Source organism: Aethalodelphis obliquidens, unplaced genomic scaffold (genome assembly GCF_003676395.1).
Source record: "Aethalodelphis obliquidens isolate GAN/ISIS:26980383/991018 unplaced genomic scaffold, ASM367639v1 scaffold12, whole genome shotgun sequence".
Taxonomy (NCBI): domain Eukaryota; kingdom Metazoa; phylum Chordata; class Mammalia; order Artiodactyla; family Delphinidae; genus Aethalodelphis; species Aethalodelphis obliquidens.
Genome location: NW_020837956.1, coordinates 42,726,999 through 42,742,790, shown reverse-complemented (window position 1 = coordinate 42,742,790; position 15,792 = coordinate 42,726,999). Strand labels below are relative to the sequence as shown.

The window sequence follows — 15,792 nt, the reverse complement described above, 5'->3', positions numbered from 1 at the left end:
AAACATGCCTATCTGGGCTGGATAGTTGGGAGGGAGATTCTGAGGACACTTTTGTACCTAGAAGAACATACTCAGCTACTGAGATCAGAATGTCTGCTCTACCCCAGATACAGAATCACATTGGGTTCAATCCCATTACTCAGGAACAGTTGAAACCCTGTGTTCTTCAGATGATTATAAAAATAAAGCTAACCTGGACATGGGAGTTTATCGTGTGTTTGGAGAATGAGAAAGACGACTCTTCACAAAGGCCACGGCTGTTGGTACAGAATCAGGACACCTCTAAGGGGGTCGGACCATAGCGATTCTCGTATATTCATATCGTTGACTGTTTCCGCGTTAACCTCCACCAGAGAACCTGGTGGAGAGCGGTTATTTTCCATCGAAAATATTCTGAGGAGCAGGAAAGGAAGATGTAATAACGATGCTGATCAGCAGAAGAAATGAGTGTGAATTTACATCTCGCCAAACCTTGAGTCCCTGGGATCCCAGGAGATGAAAAATGTACCATCAGATTCAGCTCAACACACATTTACAGAAGGTAAGGTCAAGCAGTACCTGGCTTGTCACTGGGACCCCGAGGCCCAGCTAGTGCCTTAGAACAGGCGCTTCACTGTCGTGTGGGCGGCTCACACCGGTGCTTTGATTTTCAAGATCAGTTTTCTTAATAGAAAATAATAATAATAATAATACCACTGATGGTCGATTCTTACATTTCAAGCTCTGTTCTCAGTGGGGGGTATATGCTGGCTTCAAAATCAACACACTTTGTGATCCAACGTGTACTCAGAATGGGAGCCTGGAGGGAACTTGGTTCTCTCAAAACCTAAGACCGTTTACACTGAACTTTACACCTTGGGTTGTACTTACATTCTTTTTTTTTTTTTTTTAATTATTTAATTATTTATTTTGGGCTGTGTTGGGTCTTCGTTTCTGTGCGAGGGCTTTTTCTAGTTGCGGCAAGTGGGGGCCACCCTTCATCGCAGTGCGCAGACCTCTCACTGTCGCGGCCTCTCTTGTTGCGGAGCACAGGCTCCAGACGCGCAGGCTCAGTAGTTGTGGCTCACGGGCCTAGTTGCTCCGCAGCATGTGGGATCTTCCCAGACGAGGGCTGGAACCCGTGTCCCCTGCATTGACAGGCAGATTCTCAACCACTGCGCCACCAGGGAAGCCCCTGCGCTTATATTCTTGATTGTTTGAGAAGTCAGGATTAAGGAGGAGACTTGTATTTTGTTTTCTTGAAACTGCTGAAAAAATAAGCATTATATCAGTTAAGAATGGATGTTACTCTTATCGGGAAAGAGGGAGAGGAAACTCAATTTATTCTTTAATAAAAACCAATAGATTCTCAAATCTGCTGATTCATTATCAGACTTCAGAATCGGTGACTTCATATTTCGTTTATATTCCTGTCCGTTCAGATCACCGTGGCGCTTGGAATGCTTAGAATCTCCGGGTTTTCTAATTATCTCCTAAAGAGAGTGTGTGCTTTGCACTATGAAAGAGCTGGCTTGTTCTCGCATTTCCGAGTTACTGTCTAGATTGCTTTATTTTTGACATATTTTATTTTTCTAAACTGTAAGTTTACATTTGTGGTTTGAGTATAGTGAGGGAGTTACATATAAAGAAAAAAATTTAGAAGATCTCTGTGTTGTATTTGGCCCTTTAAGTCATGGCACGTTTATGGTTGGAAGGTATTCTGGAGAATTCCATACCCTCATTTTACTGTTTGGGAAATTAAGATTCAGGAAGAGGAAGTTGTTGGTCTGAGTTCACAAAGTTAATTACAGAATTAGGCAGCATCTTAGCTCCTCCTCTGCTAACGTATAGTCCAGGGATGCTGCCTGGTAAATTCTCAGGGTAGCGCAGAGCAGTGCAGACAGCCCAGGGAAGCACAAGCATCACTGAACCCTGAAAATGCTGGGCGGCCGTTCACACAGTGTGAGCTGGACTGGGTTTGCCACCCCACGCGAGCTGGGTACGGCCGTCAGAGTGGACATCGGGAGGCAGCCTGGGCCAGAGCCAGAGGAGGGGACAGACCAGACTCTCCTAAGCCCCACCTGGAGGAAGAAAGCCCCAGGTCACAGGTTTAGAGTGTGAACTTGGAAACCAAGTCCTTCCCACAGAAGGGGCAGTGAGAGTTTTTGCCTGGCTGGGATTGGCTTCAGAAGGAAGAGGGCCCAAACCAGACAACTGTCCCCTGAGGACCCCTCCCCGACCTCCGCTCACTTGGGTCTGGTGCTGGAGTCTACACGTCCCATGTGGCATGAAGAGCCTCAAGCTGAAAACGATGTTCGAGGTGGTGTCAGGTGTGCGGGTCCCCAGGTCCACGCGGAAGGAAGATGCAGGTCGCTTCTGGAGGAACACACTTACAGGTCTGAGACGACTCCCAGCTCCGGGTTCACGGGGACCTGCGGGGATGAAGCCACAGGGAGGAAAACCACCGTGAACCAGAGACGCAGAGATGGGCCTGTGGAGACTTGGGGTTCTGAGAGAGTCAGGTGCGTTGATGCAAGGTGCACGTTCATTACATCTGAAGACTAAACGGGAGGTTCTAACAGTCGGACAAAGGAAGGAGCATTGTAAAAAGGGAGCCAGCCAATGCGAGACCAGCCACAGATGGTCAGTGAAATCGGAATTTCAACGTATCAGTTAAATAAGAAACGAAGAAACGAGGCGTCCGAGCTGTGAAGTAGATCTGAAGAACTCTCCGGAAGGAAACGTCAAGAGCTGGAACACAGATGAGTGGCGTGGAGGCCCCGCGGGCAGCGAGGGAGCTGGCGGGTGGACGCGCGGAGACGCAGGGAGAAGGTGGGGGGAGGGCAGCCGGGACCAGACGCCCACGAGTCCCTAGTGGTGAAGGACCTGGATCTGGGGTCTGGGGCCCCAGCAGATTCCGAGAGGCGGAGGCCTGCTCTCCTTTTCTGTCCCCTGCTCCTCTGGTTTGTGATCGGGGCCTCGCACAGAGCTGGAGGTGTCTGCTCTGGTCTCTTTCTGGAAGCGTGTGTGTCCTGTCGGTGTTCAGTCTTCTTCACGGGTCTGTCTGGCTAATATCACGAACCTGCGAACTGATTGTAGAAATCAGAATCGGGCCCGGAAACTTTTTGCTCTGCGTTCCAGGCACCGCGTACGCTGGCCCTGACCTGACCTCACGGCCTTCCACTCGCTTGTCCCCTGTGGACACACGTTGGGTCGTGGCCCCTGTGCTGTGGACACGTGGGCGTTTGCAGACGTCTGTGAGCTGGCCCTGCCGCTCTCTGGGGCTGTGTGCACCCTCCCACCCAGGAGCTGGCTTGCTCCCTCCTTGGTTTCCCACTTGCATCTTTGCACCTGTGTGGGCAAGTGGCGTTTGAGCAGAAGTAGATGCACTTCCGATCACGTTCGTGAGGACCGCTGAGCGCAGGTGATGCACTGATTGGTGGCCACGTGGTCCTGAGCCCGCGAGAGGCATCTGCAGATTGTCCAGTACATCCCGATGGTCCACGGAGCCTGTTAAAAGCAGTTTCAAAAGTTAGGTTTATGGCTTACGTAACAGATCCTGTGAAGAGTATCAGCAAATTGCTATTTTAGTGTATTTAGTGTATTGATTCAAGAACTAAACTTGGATTAAACTTTCTGAGACAGATGAATTTGTTATCACGACACTGCCGAAGTAATGGCCGTTTCTGACAACTTCTGTACATGGTGCACAATACACACAATTTGATCATTGCTTTTTGTTGTACAATAAATGCCTTATTCCTCCTTTTAGCCACTTAAACGGACACCCTTTCTGTAGTCCCCTTTTGCTTCCTATTCTTTGGGTCCATAAATCAGGAGTAGGTACCACCTCTATCTGTTTTAGTATTTAATTTAAAAATTTTTTGAATTCTTTAATTTGAATTGAATTAATTGAATTAAATTTCTTTCTTTGAATTTAATCTTTATTACAGTATTGTATTTTCTTACACTAGTAATTATTGATTTCCCATCAGGCGTTTTGTCATTCAGCCAAAGTACCAGTGACCTAGTAACAAAACACTCTTCGGGACTCATTGGATACATTTCCTCAGCTTTGTATATTTCCCTGTTCTTGATATCTGTTTACTGACAAACATTCATTAGTTTCTTAATTTTTTCCATTTTTCCAGGACCTCAGCTGAAAATCCATTTCCTTTTAATTTCTGAAAATTGGTTTCTACGTGTATATTCACACTGTAAACTGGCTCTGGGTCTCTAAGTGCTGCCTCCTGGGTCTTAGTGAGTTCCTGGTCCAGAAGGTTCCTGCATTATCCTGCCGGGGAGGAGCGAGCCCCAGTTACGTCTGTGAGATGCAGGTCACTGGACCCCTGGGCCATTGCTCCAGCCAGTTCATCGATGCGGGGCAGATACTCCTTGCAAAGTGAAACACCACATCAGAAGGATTGGCGATCATTCCTATAAACTGGGATACCAAAGACAAAACCACCTTCTGAGCTTTCCTTTTTCAATGATTAACCCACTAGTTGAAGAATTATATACGATCTTTGGGGTGGGCCTGTATGAAAAAATTAGTATGAATTATTCACTCATTATTAGTACTCTTTTGTCCCAGAGGAAATCTCTCTCTATATATATATTCTTGTGATTGACTGACTGACTTTTAGTTGGAAGCAATCCTGCTCATGGAAATCACTGACTAGCCCTCTGCACGTGCTGGCATTAGCGATTCGTTCCTGTTTGAAATCTGTGTGTCGTGGAAAGGCCGCCTTTCTGCTCGGGAGGGTCATTTCCAGAAGAATCCTCTCCGTAGCTGAGGGCTGGGTGGTGAGAGAGGGTGCCCGTGTGGAAACAGATCCAAGACACAGAAGGGGCCCTGCAGAGTGCAGGTCCGTCCTGAGACGCGACCCGTGAGCCCTCCCGGGGGAGGGGGTGGGAGCCGCGGAGTTGAACCAGCGCTGCCGAAGTCGCGCCCTCAGGAGGAGGGTGGGCAATCTCTCCCGAGAGGCTTCCGGACAAGCACCGAAGTGCAGGTGTCAGCCAGTAGCCAGGAATTCCCTCCTGCCGCCAGGACAGTGGCTGACTCCTGGCTTGTGGGATTCTCCCGGGCCCTGGCCCTCAGTGCTGTGCATTTGCTCATTAAAACGCTGAGGATTTGCCACGTAGTCCATTTCACCACAGTAGGGTGGTTCTGGCTTTAAAAATGTGAAAACCTTGAATTAGGGAATAGATGGGGCGAATTCGTTATAAAGGTTTATACCGCGACTTAGTTGAAGGGTAAAATAATAATTTATACATGTTTGTCTGCGTTTGTGTGCACACAAGCCACTGTGTAAGGAAATTAAATGCAAAAATATGTCATTCAGTGAAACTTTGAATAACTAAAATCATAATAGCAATGTATTTTGCGTAATCTACTAAACATTTTTATTATTGTTTCCTTTAATTATGTAATTTTTCAACATAGAAAAAGTTGAAAAGTAATACGCAGAACCCCATGCAATTATCATCCGTATTTACCAGATACCAACATATTTGCTTTAAATCTCTCCACTTTTTTAAAGAAATGAAATGTGCAGATACCGCTGAAGCCCCGCTCTACTGATGCTCGTATACACTGTTCCATTTAAATTTTCATTCTTACTTTACGTGGACTTTCCACAGCCAAATGGTGCTTCTCAATTTATATGAGTGGAATGACATTGTTCCTTCACTTGCAAATACTGTGCTATTTAAACTCACCCGTGAGACTATGGCGACGTGTACCTGTGGATGGTCACTTCATCCCTGTGGTGACTGCAGACTCCCCTGTGAATAACCCAGAGGTGACTGATGCCTTTCCTGCACATTCTTGTTTGGATTCAAGCCCCCAAGAAGAGTCTGTGTTTTAAATTCAGCCAATATTTTGATCTCAGGTAACCTTACTTCCCAATAACGCATACATTCTTTCAAAACCCATTTTTGACCCCAGTGCGGTGAACTCTCTTTGTTGAGGTTTTGAGGGATGAACAGGAAGATGATCGTGCAACGTCTGCTCAGCTGCCGCTCAGCTTCGTGCGAATAGTAACCATCCGAGCTCAGAGGAGCTGGCCAATCAGATGCCAGGGCTCAGAATACCAGTCAGGGCAACGAGCGGACAGAGAAAGCTGAGCCTTTATCACTTGCTGTGACCGCGCAGGCAGAGCTGGGGCAGGGGGGGCGCCCCCCATGGCTTCCGATGCCGGGTGGCTCTGGGAGGGTCCCTGCCCACCGGAGCCCTGAGCACAAAGCTCCTGTGTTTCATGGGTCCCGGGGGTGTTTGGGGTGGGAGGGTCCTGGGTGCTGGCCCAGCCCGGGTGGAGCATCTCCAGGGCTCCCTCCGCCGCAGCAAGGCCTGGCCGAGACCTCAGACGAAGGGCCCCCACGGACGTGCGGGGCAGGGCGTGCAGAGTCGCGGTCGTGTAGGAGCCCGGCGTCAGGGCGCCGTCGGTGCGCGGGTCCGGGGTGTGGAGGGCCGCTCCCCCGTCAATGCCATGGTCAGGCCTGAAAGATCACACGTAGCGTCTGGCAACTCCTCCCGAGGCCGGACTACTGTAGGAGGTTTCGGTATTTTTAAATTCTAGGGATTGTGGTACATTTTTGGAAACTCCGAGTCTGGTATACTGATTTTTAAGTCCTCTTAAGGCGGATTTGAGTCCGTTACCGAATTGAACAAATATGCACGAGAGTTTTCAAATAACTATTATTGTTTTGAAATACTTACCACAATCCATGGAGGAATAATTTACTTATTTCAAGTGGCAAGTCCAGACTCTTCACAGATTGAGGGAATTTCGCCTGAGTGGACGGTTTAAAAAGAGGGGAGAGAGGCCACGGCCCTGTCCTGAAAGACACCTTCCAGGTGTTTGCTCCCTGGAGAATCCCAGCCCTGTGGACGGAGGCCCCTGGGGTCTGACACCCCTCCTCCGAAACCCTCCTCAACATCAAAGTCCAGTAACACTTTATTTTCTGGAAAAATAATAATTTTTAAAAAAGTATTTGTGTGTGTGTGCGAGAAATAAAATACTTCAGAAAATTCTTTCCCTAAGTTGCTAATTTTAAAAGTTGCTCTTTCAGGCCCTTCAATTATGTCATGGAAACTCAGGCTCATGCCTCTGTCACTGTTTTCCCACCTGCTCTCTCCTTTCCTCCTTGAGCAGCAGGTGTGGCTCAGGTGGTCCCGATGGGGTGCAGGTGGGAGCCCCCGGGGAGGGGCGCAGAGGCCGCACTTGGAGTCCTCCACTGATGGGAGGTTCTTGAGTGAAGAAAGCCCAGGCTGGGGAGAGGGTATCGGGCCTGCTGGCACAGTCCCGCAAAGGCAACTTTTATTTTAACTGCTGCCTGAAACCCATCTTTCTGGAGACCGCAATAGTCAGAGCTGAACATCTGTTAACAGCTGTAACAAATTTGAAGTTAGTGTTAAGTCCGCACTTTAAATGCCTGAGTAAAAACGTGTGGCCAGATCGTACATATGCTGCAGCAGTACCTGAAGATCAGTATTTTAGAGCAAGACAGAGTAGGAAATCCAACTTTCAGTATCCCCAAGTCGCTTTCTCTTATAATAGGTAAGAATTGTCTCAAAATGTTTACAGTCAGGTAACATGGGCGTAGCGGAGCCTTGCTACGGTGATGGCAGCTCCAGGATGCAGACGTGAATGACCATCAAACATAGCTGGGGATTCAATGATAAAGTGCAGAAGAATATTTGCTGAAGGACCTCACTTCTAATGTTTGTGAAGAAAGAAGTGCGGGACTGAGCTGAAGAGAATCGGTTGGATGGTTTTCTTAGGTTCCACAGTTCATCCTCCAGAGGTCTCATCGGTCAGTCTGCTTGTGCTCTGGACCCTCGGACTGGCGGAAGAGCCCAGATTACAGGGAAGACTCGTCTGAAGGGAGCGGAGGCCCCTCCCACACTGTGTCCTCTTATAACTGAGCCTCTCGTTGGGTCATATCTGGTTCCCGATCTTCTGGGCAGTTGATCCTGCAGAGTGTGTACTGAGTAAACTAACTGAAGAATGACTGTTTGGTTTAATTAGAAGATGCCTTTGATAACATTAGTTCTGTCTGGATCGCTGACAGAACTACGATGGAGCATTCTATGCAGGACCTTAAGTCAAAAGGATCAGCCCTGGCTTGGCTGTGAGGTCGTGAGTGTCAGGACGCAGAAGGAAGAGTGGCTTTGTCTGGGCTGTGGTGTAAAAGGTTTCAGTTAAAAGCTGCAGAACTTTTGTTTCCTATTTAGTTTTCACCATCCACTAATTTTTACAAATTGTGTTTTGAAAAATAAGGTGCTTGTATGTGATACTGTTCAACTCTTTTAGAACCTTAATATCGATAGTTATGTAATCTTCATTGAAGAGAGCATGGATTAGCTGAGCCTCTTCTCCCAACTTTAAAATATTAGATTCTGTGATGCTTGAATGAGGGGGTTTTAAAAGATACGGAAGAACAACTTTTCATAGAAGAGACTCAACATCCCGGTGTTTTTATGAAACTCGATGGTTTGCAACATTCCTTCCCATAATTCCCTTGCTTGGCCTCTGTCTTGGCAATTCAGGCCGCCCTGACAACATACCGCAGACGAGGGGGTAGACGGGGGTGGGGGTGGGGGTGGAGCTTGAACAACAGGCGTTTCTTTTTCTCACCGTCTGGAGGCCAGAAGCCCACGGTCAAGGGGCGGGCCAGGCTCTGGCCAGGTTTCTGGATGCCCTCTGCCAGACGTCTGTCCTCTTGCCGTGTCCTCTGTGTGCAGAGAGGGCTCGGGGGGCGCTTGCTCCTCCTGTAGGACCAGCCCCTCCGTGGCCTCATTTAACCTTAGGCTAAGCCTCTGAAAGGCCCGATCTCCAGACACAGTCAGCAGGTGGGTAGGGCTTCCGCATAGGGATCTGGGGGACACGGTTCGGTTCACAGCAGCTTCCTGTGTAGGAAACTCAGAAGCGTGCAGAAACTCAGCTTTGCCGAGCTTTAGATGCCGGGACCGCGTGTGCTCAGAAAGGACATCTCAGCAGGTTGCATAGAGCAAATATGTGAATAAGCAGTGTTCTGGCTTGGCCGGAATAAGCAGCAGTAGGCTCTTCGAGTTCTCTTAAACACACACTAAAGAGCTTTGTGGCCTAATTTCCTTTCCTCACCAGTTAGGCGTATTAGAACAGATTGTTGGTGTGCATTGACACACTTTGCCACAGTTGTGGCCATTTCCTGACATTTCCTTTACATTGTCTGCCCAAGGTCGATACATGAATAAAATGATGGATTGGAAAGGGCATTTTTTTGGTGAGGTCAGTTGAGGCAGAAACCAACTTACTCCTTCTCAAAATATATTTTCACCAATATTTGCCCTCAGTGAGGTTCAAATGCTTATATTAATGGCTAAAATGAAAACCATTATCGAATGTTTTGAGAAATACCGTAGAGATTCCTGGTTGGTGATCCAACTTTCTCATCTTCTGATGCTCAGGAAGTTTCCCCTGGAAGCATCAGTGTGACTACGTCACACGTGGGAACTGCCTTGTGCACACTTTGGGCACAGCTGGACCCAGAGTTCCCCCTCCGCCCACCGTGTTGGCTGTGCTTTGCCTCTGTGTAGGTGACAGGAGTATTCCTGGAACGTGGTCTCGATGTCACGTGGTGTCCCTGTCACACAAGTGTCACCTGCTGGTCTCCAGTGTCTCATTGGGAGTCCAGCCCAGGACCAGGGAAAAGGCAAAACGATTCTTCTGATGCCAAAGTCCCGAATTATAGCTCTTTTTCCATGTATGATTATATAAGTATTTCATCAGTTCAAAATGTTACATGTGCGAAAGAGCTCAGAATTATAAAATGTGTTCCCCGTATACACTTTAAAATAGTTTTATTTGCTCTAATTTTTGGTTTCTTTACTTTAAGCTTATAATGTATCCACTCCTGAGAATTAAACTACAAGTGGATTTTAAATACTAAAATAATAAATAAAAATAATATGATAAATATAAATAAAACAATACAAATAAAAACTTGTAATAAGATTCCAAGTGGCTCTACAGTTTCCGCGTCTCTTCTCACTGGTGGTGAGCGGGCCCCAGGCTCGGGCAGGACCCCCCAGGCTTGGGCAGGACCCCCGGCTCTTCCCGGACCCCTGACTCGCTCTCTGCTGTTGCTCTGCAAACACACAGGCTTTAGAGTCATTGAGTCTAAAAGCGCTTACGTTTTCCCTTAATAATCACAGCAACGCATGTCCCTGTTTTATTCCGATAGTACCTTTTGGAGGCAAACACACTTCCTACACCCCTTCATCTAACCCCAGGCCGCCCTACTCATGCCCTCTCAGCTTCACAACTATCAAATAGTCAGTTGAGACCAAAATAAAATACGTTACGTGATTGAGCATGTAAGAGATGGAGACCCTGACCAGCCCGTCAGCCCACAGGGGCAGCGTGGATCTTGGCTTCTCATCAGCAGCGACACCTTTAAACAAGGTCAGGACGTGAGATAATCGATCGTTCATGACTTAACATTGATTACTAACAAGTGGACTAAAAGCGATTGCACTGTACAGAGAAGTGTGGTGCAAAGGGAGCCCGTTTTGGGATTAGTGGAAAGACAGATTTTAGAAACAGAGCAGAGTGTGTGCTCTGCAGCCTCCCCGTCTGTCACCTGGGGAACCAGGGCCAGTATTTCCCTCAGGGGCCTCACTTCCTCAGACAAAATGGGGGTAAGATGACCCCAGCTTTGCAGGAATCTTGTGTAAAGAATGCACCTAATGGTGTCTGTTCTTATCAGTATCTTTGTTTCCGTGTAATACTGCAGATGGAGATTTGAAGTGGTACCATCACTGTAGTAATTAAGCAACGTCCCTTTGGAAGTATAAACAGCCACTAAAGTTTTAATTAAGAAGTTATATATACATTTTGCATTCACTTTCTGATTGTGCATTTTAACCTAAACTGGGTTTGTTTTCTAAATTTCTTAAAGCACAGAACTGTTACGCTTCGCAGACAGCCCGTGGGCGGCTTGGGCCTGAGCATAAAGGTATGAGCGCACTGGATGTTCCTCGACGCACTTTTCCATGAAGGTCCCCGCGCTGATCTTAACTGCGCTCCTGCTTCCTGTCTTGCAGGGCGGTGTGGAGCACGGAGTCCCGGTCGTCATATCGAAGATATTCAAAGACCACGCAGGTGAAAGCCGCTGAGTGATTGTGAGCATGGCAGCAGTCTGGAAGGCAGTGCACTGTCTTAAATGAGGAGATAGCAGCTGTGTGTGTTGCTTGGTTATCTGCCTGCCGTCTTAGTTTGTAGCTGTCCGCTCTCCCATCCCTGCTGCCACGCGGCCCTTTTTCGTTTCCCCTGATCCCGTGAGCCCTTAAGAGAGATACTGACTCGCAGCATGGTGTCAAGTCATCCCCAGGAGACACGGACACGGCAGTGGTCTGAGCTCTGGTTTCTCAGGAAAGACGAAGCACTGGGGGGATACAGTGTGCACAGAGTCGGTGGTGATGAGGTTTCTCGTGTAAAATGGCATCACAGCCGTGAGCGAGAGGCCTCTGCGGTGCTGACGGTAGCTCGTTAATCGCTGACACAGTGAATCGATGGCTTTGGGAGCAGATCAGTGTGTGTAGAAGTGAGAGTGGGGACGGGATTCCTTCTTGTAATGGGCAAGTGGAATGTTGTACAAACCAAGTGTAACAGTTGTACAGTCAAGCACTGCAGTTGTGCAGTCGAAAAGCTTGCAGGAGCTCAGAGGTCCCTGCGTTTGGAGTGAGGGTCCACAGGGAGAACGAATCAATTCGTCACTGAACTCGGAGTGTTTAATCATTTCTGCGAGACCGTAACCACCTGGCTGGCCGATTAATACTTGAAGGAAGAATTTGCTCAAATCTGCTTCTGCTCCTATAATCCTTGTGAGCATTCTCAGTTCTTTTTTATAAGTAAAGTTTTAAATTTGTGGATATGAATATAAGTTTCAGAAAAGAAAGGGAATAAGATTAAAATCAGAAAAGGATTTCACGCTCTCTTCAGGAAGCGCATCCACCTTCTCTGCAGAGGTGTGAACAGGCCGAGGAGGCCGCGCGAAAAGGATTTCACGCTCAGTTCAGGAAGCGCGTCTACCTTCTCTGCAGAGGTGTGAGCAGGCCGCGCGAAAAGGATTTCACGCTCAGTTCAGGAAGCGCATCCACCTTCTCTGCAGAGGTGTGAACAGGCCGAGGAGGCCGTGCGAAAAGGATTTCACACTCAGTTCAGGAAGCGCATCCACCTTCTCTGCAGAGGTGTGAACAGGCCGAGGAGGCCGCGCGAAAAGGATTTCACGCTCAGTTCAGGAAGCGCATCCACCTTCTCTGCAGAGGTGTGAACAGGCCGAGGAGGCCGCGTGAAAAGGATTTCACGCTCAGTTCAGGAAGCGCATCCACCTTCTCTGCAGAGGAGTGAACAGGCCGAGGAGGCCGCGCACGGTGACAGGTGACAGGCTGCAGCTTCTCCGTGGGCTGGGGAGCACACTGGGCTCCCGGACCCCTCAGCAGAGTCCAGTCGTGCGGATACGACTCTTTCTTCTGAAACGGAGACTCTGCAGCGTCTGGGACGCATCTTGAGCAGCTCAGACCCAGCGAGTCCCCAGAGCAGGTCCCCATCGCCCCCTGCGTCTCCTGGTCCCTTGTCTCCATCACCACGTCCTGCCTGGGGCCAGGCTGGCCAGCAGGCCCTCCCCCTCCCTCTGGGGTCCTCTCCATCTGCTGTGGCCAGAGATAAGGTGTTTCCCACCGATGTCTTCCTTTCTTCACTGTGGGCTTCTTCTACACCCGAAACTCTTGCATTAATGCTTAGTGAACTGTGAGCTTTCAGGGACCCGGGCTTGGTGTAACTTAGTTCGTATGTTCAGGGTCTGGCTCAGGATGTGTACCTTACAGGCAGGGAGCGCCTTGGCCGAGCTGCCGTGCACGTCGGTGTCAGGAGGGACCGTAGCGTGCGGGAGCCTGGGCTCCGGGAAGCTGGGCCATGCACAGGAGGCGGGCGCACACGGCACTGGTAACCTGATAACCATCCCACTGCAACCAGCAACCCACCGAGTCAGGGTTTCTCCTGGGAGGCAGAGCGCTCAGGGGAGGTGACAGAACTGGGGTCCCCACTGCTCCTGTGGGGACAGCACCCTGCTTCGATCTCCCCCCACCGAGGAGGGCAGGTGCCTAATCGTCCCAGGAGAACAGTCCAGAGGGGGAGAGTTTCCCTCCAGCGCTCACTGTGGGGACCAGCGAGGTCGGCGGCCTGCCGTCCACCTGGCACTGCGTCTAGGAATCGGGCAGCCACGGACCGTTGGAGCAGAGCAGAGTGTAACCCGTTTATTCAGTCATTCATCCACAGACGGACCTGGCCGCCTTCGGCAGCCACCGTGCGGAGATTGAACTCTGGTCTGGGCATTCAGGGCGAGCGCTGCCCGCTTCCTCCCACCCGTGTCCCGTGGGAGAAAACAGGCGGTAAATGAACAGGCCATAGTACGCATTCAGACAATGCCAGCTGCTGTGAGGAAAATTAATCAGTGTTGGGGTGTGCACAGTGATGGATAGAGCATCGCTGTTTTTATAGGGCGGTCGGTGGGAATCTTTCTGTGGGTGACATTTAAGCAAATATTTGAATCACCCAGAGTAAGGGGTGAGCAGGCCCTGCCGCGGCATCCTGGCCCCGGGGGGGAGGAAGGGTGACAGCTTGGTGCAGGGAGGGGCGTGCTCGCTCAGAAACAGGAAAGCCAGCGGGGCAGGGGCGGCTGAGGCGGGAGGCGAGGGGGGGCATGAGATTCGGGGGGGTGGGGGCTGCAGCAGGTCCTCGGGCCTCGTGGTCCTGGGGCAGGACTTGGATTTTCTTAAGGAGGTAGAGGGGTCGTTTGAGGACTTCCCAAAGCAGGATCATAAGGTAGGTCTTACGTTAAAAAATCAGTCGGGCTGCTGCTAGGAGAATATGTTCCAGCGTCTGGGGCGAGTTAGGGCACCAGCAGAGAACTGGCCTTGGAGTCTGGAAGGAAAAGTCCAGTGAGGTCCTTTGCCCAGTTGTGGCTTCACGCCCCTCATTGCAGGGTCACATTTGGGTCAGGTCATGGGGTCCTTCTCACTGAGGGCAGGGAAGCTCCCCATCTTGGCCGGGGAGCCAGACGTCGTTCCTGGGTCCTCGGGCATCACAGAGGCTCTCAGATGGCCTTGTGACCGTCCACCCGGAGACTCTGCTGGAGAAGCAGGTGATGGTCTCGTCTTATCCCTGTGAGAGCTCGGCCCCGGCCGGGCTCTGACCAAAGGCTCTGCCCGTCCAGGCCCTGCTGGTGGTCCGGGGTCCTGCTGTTTCTGGAGGATGCCAAGGGGCCCAGGACTTGTTGCTGGCAGTGCTGGGTTCTGTGTGAGTCCGGCTCAGCTGCTGGGCCTGTCAGTGCTCGGGTACACGCCTGCAGTCCTGCTCCTGCGAGGTGCTGAGTGCACCTGCCCAGGCCCAGCTGCTCCAGGGACAGACGTCCTTGCCCACCAGGGTGTCCTGCCCAGGTACCCATCAGGGCCAGTCACCAGGAATGTTATTAAAACCCTAGAACCACCGGGGCCATAGGATTTAATGCCAGTCTAGAAAGGTCACTGCCTAGGTTTTGTGTGAGTGTGGTGCCCATACTGAGAACGCAGACTTAATGGCCTCTGTCCACATTCTTTGAACTTAATTCTTCTGTGTGGCTCTTCCGTCCCCTTGCCCAGAAGTCTCCCCTGGCCCTCTGCTGCTTACATGTTAAGTGCTCAGGCTGGACATCTGAGCCCTTCTCCGTGTCACTGGTGATTCTGCAAACCCAGACGTGAGCCCTGCCCCCGTGTGAGGCCTGGCACCCCGGTGCCCCTCCTATCCCCCGCCTTCACGCCCACAGAGAGCTCTGCTTCCCGCACACCCGACCTCGCCCGCGAGGCTGCACACGTGCTCTGTGATGAATACACGACGGGCACACGTACACGTGCACACGTACACGTGCACACACACACGCACACGTGCACACACACGTACACGTGCACACACACGCACACGCACACGTGCACACACAGGTGTGAGGTATCTTGAGTTAGACACACATCTTCTTAATAACATTTTATGTTTCTGGAAAGCAAAAGCAGTGTTGGGCCGTTCTCCAGTCCTCCTTTTAATCGGTGGTCACAGCGGCTTGCTGTGAGTAATTACCACTTTGTACTTTATAAAAATAAGCAAGAATGAGGAGTTTTTCCACAATTGAATGAAATTTAAATATATTATTTCTAATACTGCAAAAACTTAGAAACCCAAAACACACTGTATATAGCAAATAAACAATGAAGAGAAACATGGATGACAAAGAGGCTTGGAGTTAGAAATTGTCATCTTAGCAGCAATATCTTACATTAGAATAATGCTTGTGTGACATGGAAAGGACTTCCGTTTTCTTTTTTTTTTTAACTTTTATTTTATATTGGAGTCTAGTTGATTAACAATGTTGTGTTAGTTTCAGGTGTACAACAAAGTGATTCAGTTATACATATACATGCATCTGTTCTTTTTAAAATTCTTTGCGTTTTCGTCGGGTCTTCATGACTGGACAAGGCAGATGTGGCTGGCTGTTCACACTCGTAGGTCAGGGAACAGAGAAACGGTGGTTCGCCCAGTCTCACTCTGCCAGGGAAGGGAGGCTTAGTTATAAACCAGATTTTTCTGTCTCTGAATCCAGTTCTTCCTCCATACCGTGTCATCACATTATGTACTAGTAAAATCCGTTCGCAGCCGAGATTTAATTCAGTTATCATCCTAATGTCTCAGTAACGATTTGGACGGGCAGGCCTGCACCCTGTGACGGGTTTGGTGCTTG

The 15,792-nt window shown here is 49.7% G+C and overlaps 1 protein-coding gene across 1 annotated transcript in view; it reads left to right on the top strand.

Annotated features, from left to right (window-relative positions):
• Positions 1–15,792, top strand: part of SNTG2 (syntrophin gamma 2) — a 198,557-nt gene that overhangs the window by 71,546 nt on the left and 111,219 nt on the right. Inside the window, exons 3-4 of the mRNA XM_027113931.1 lie at positions 10,927–10,983; positions 11,072–11,129. Of these exons, the coding sequence (XP_026969732.1) occupies positions 10,927–10,983; positions 11,072–11,129 (115 nt within the window). The remainder of the gene's footprint in view (positions 1–10,926; positions 10,984–11,071; positions 11,130–15,792) is intronic.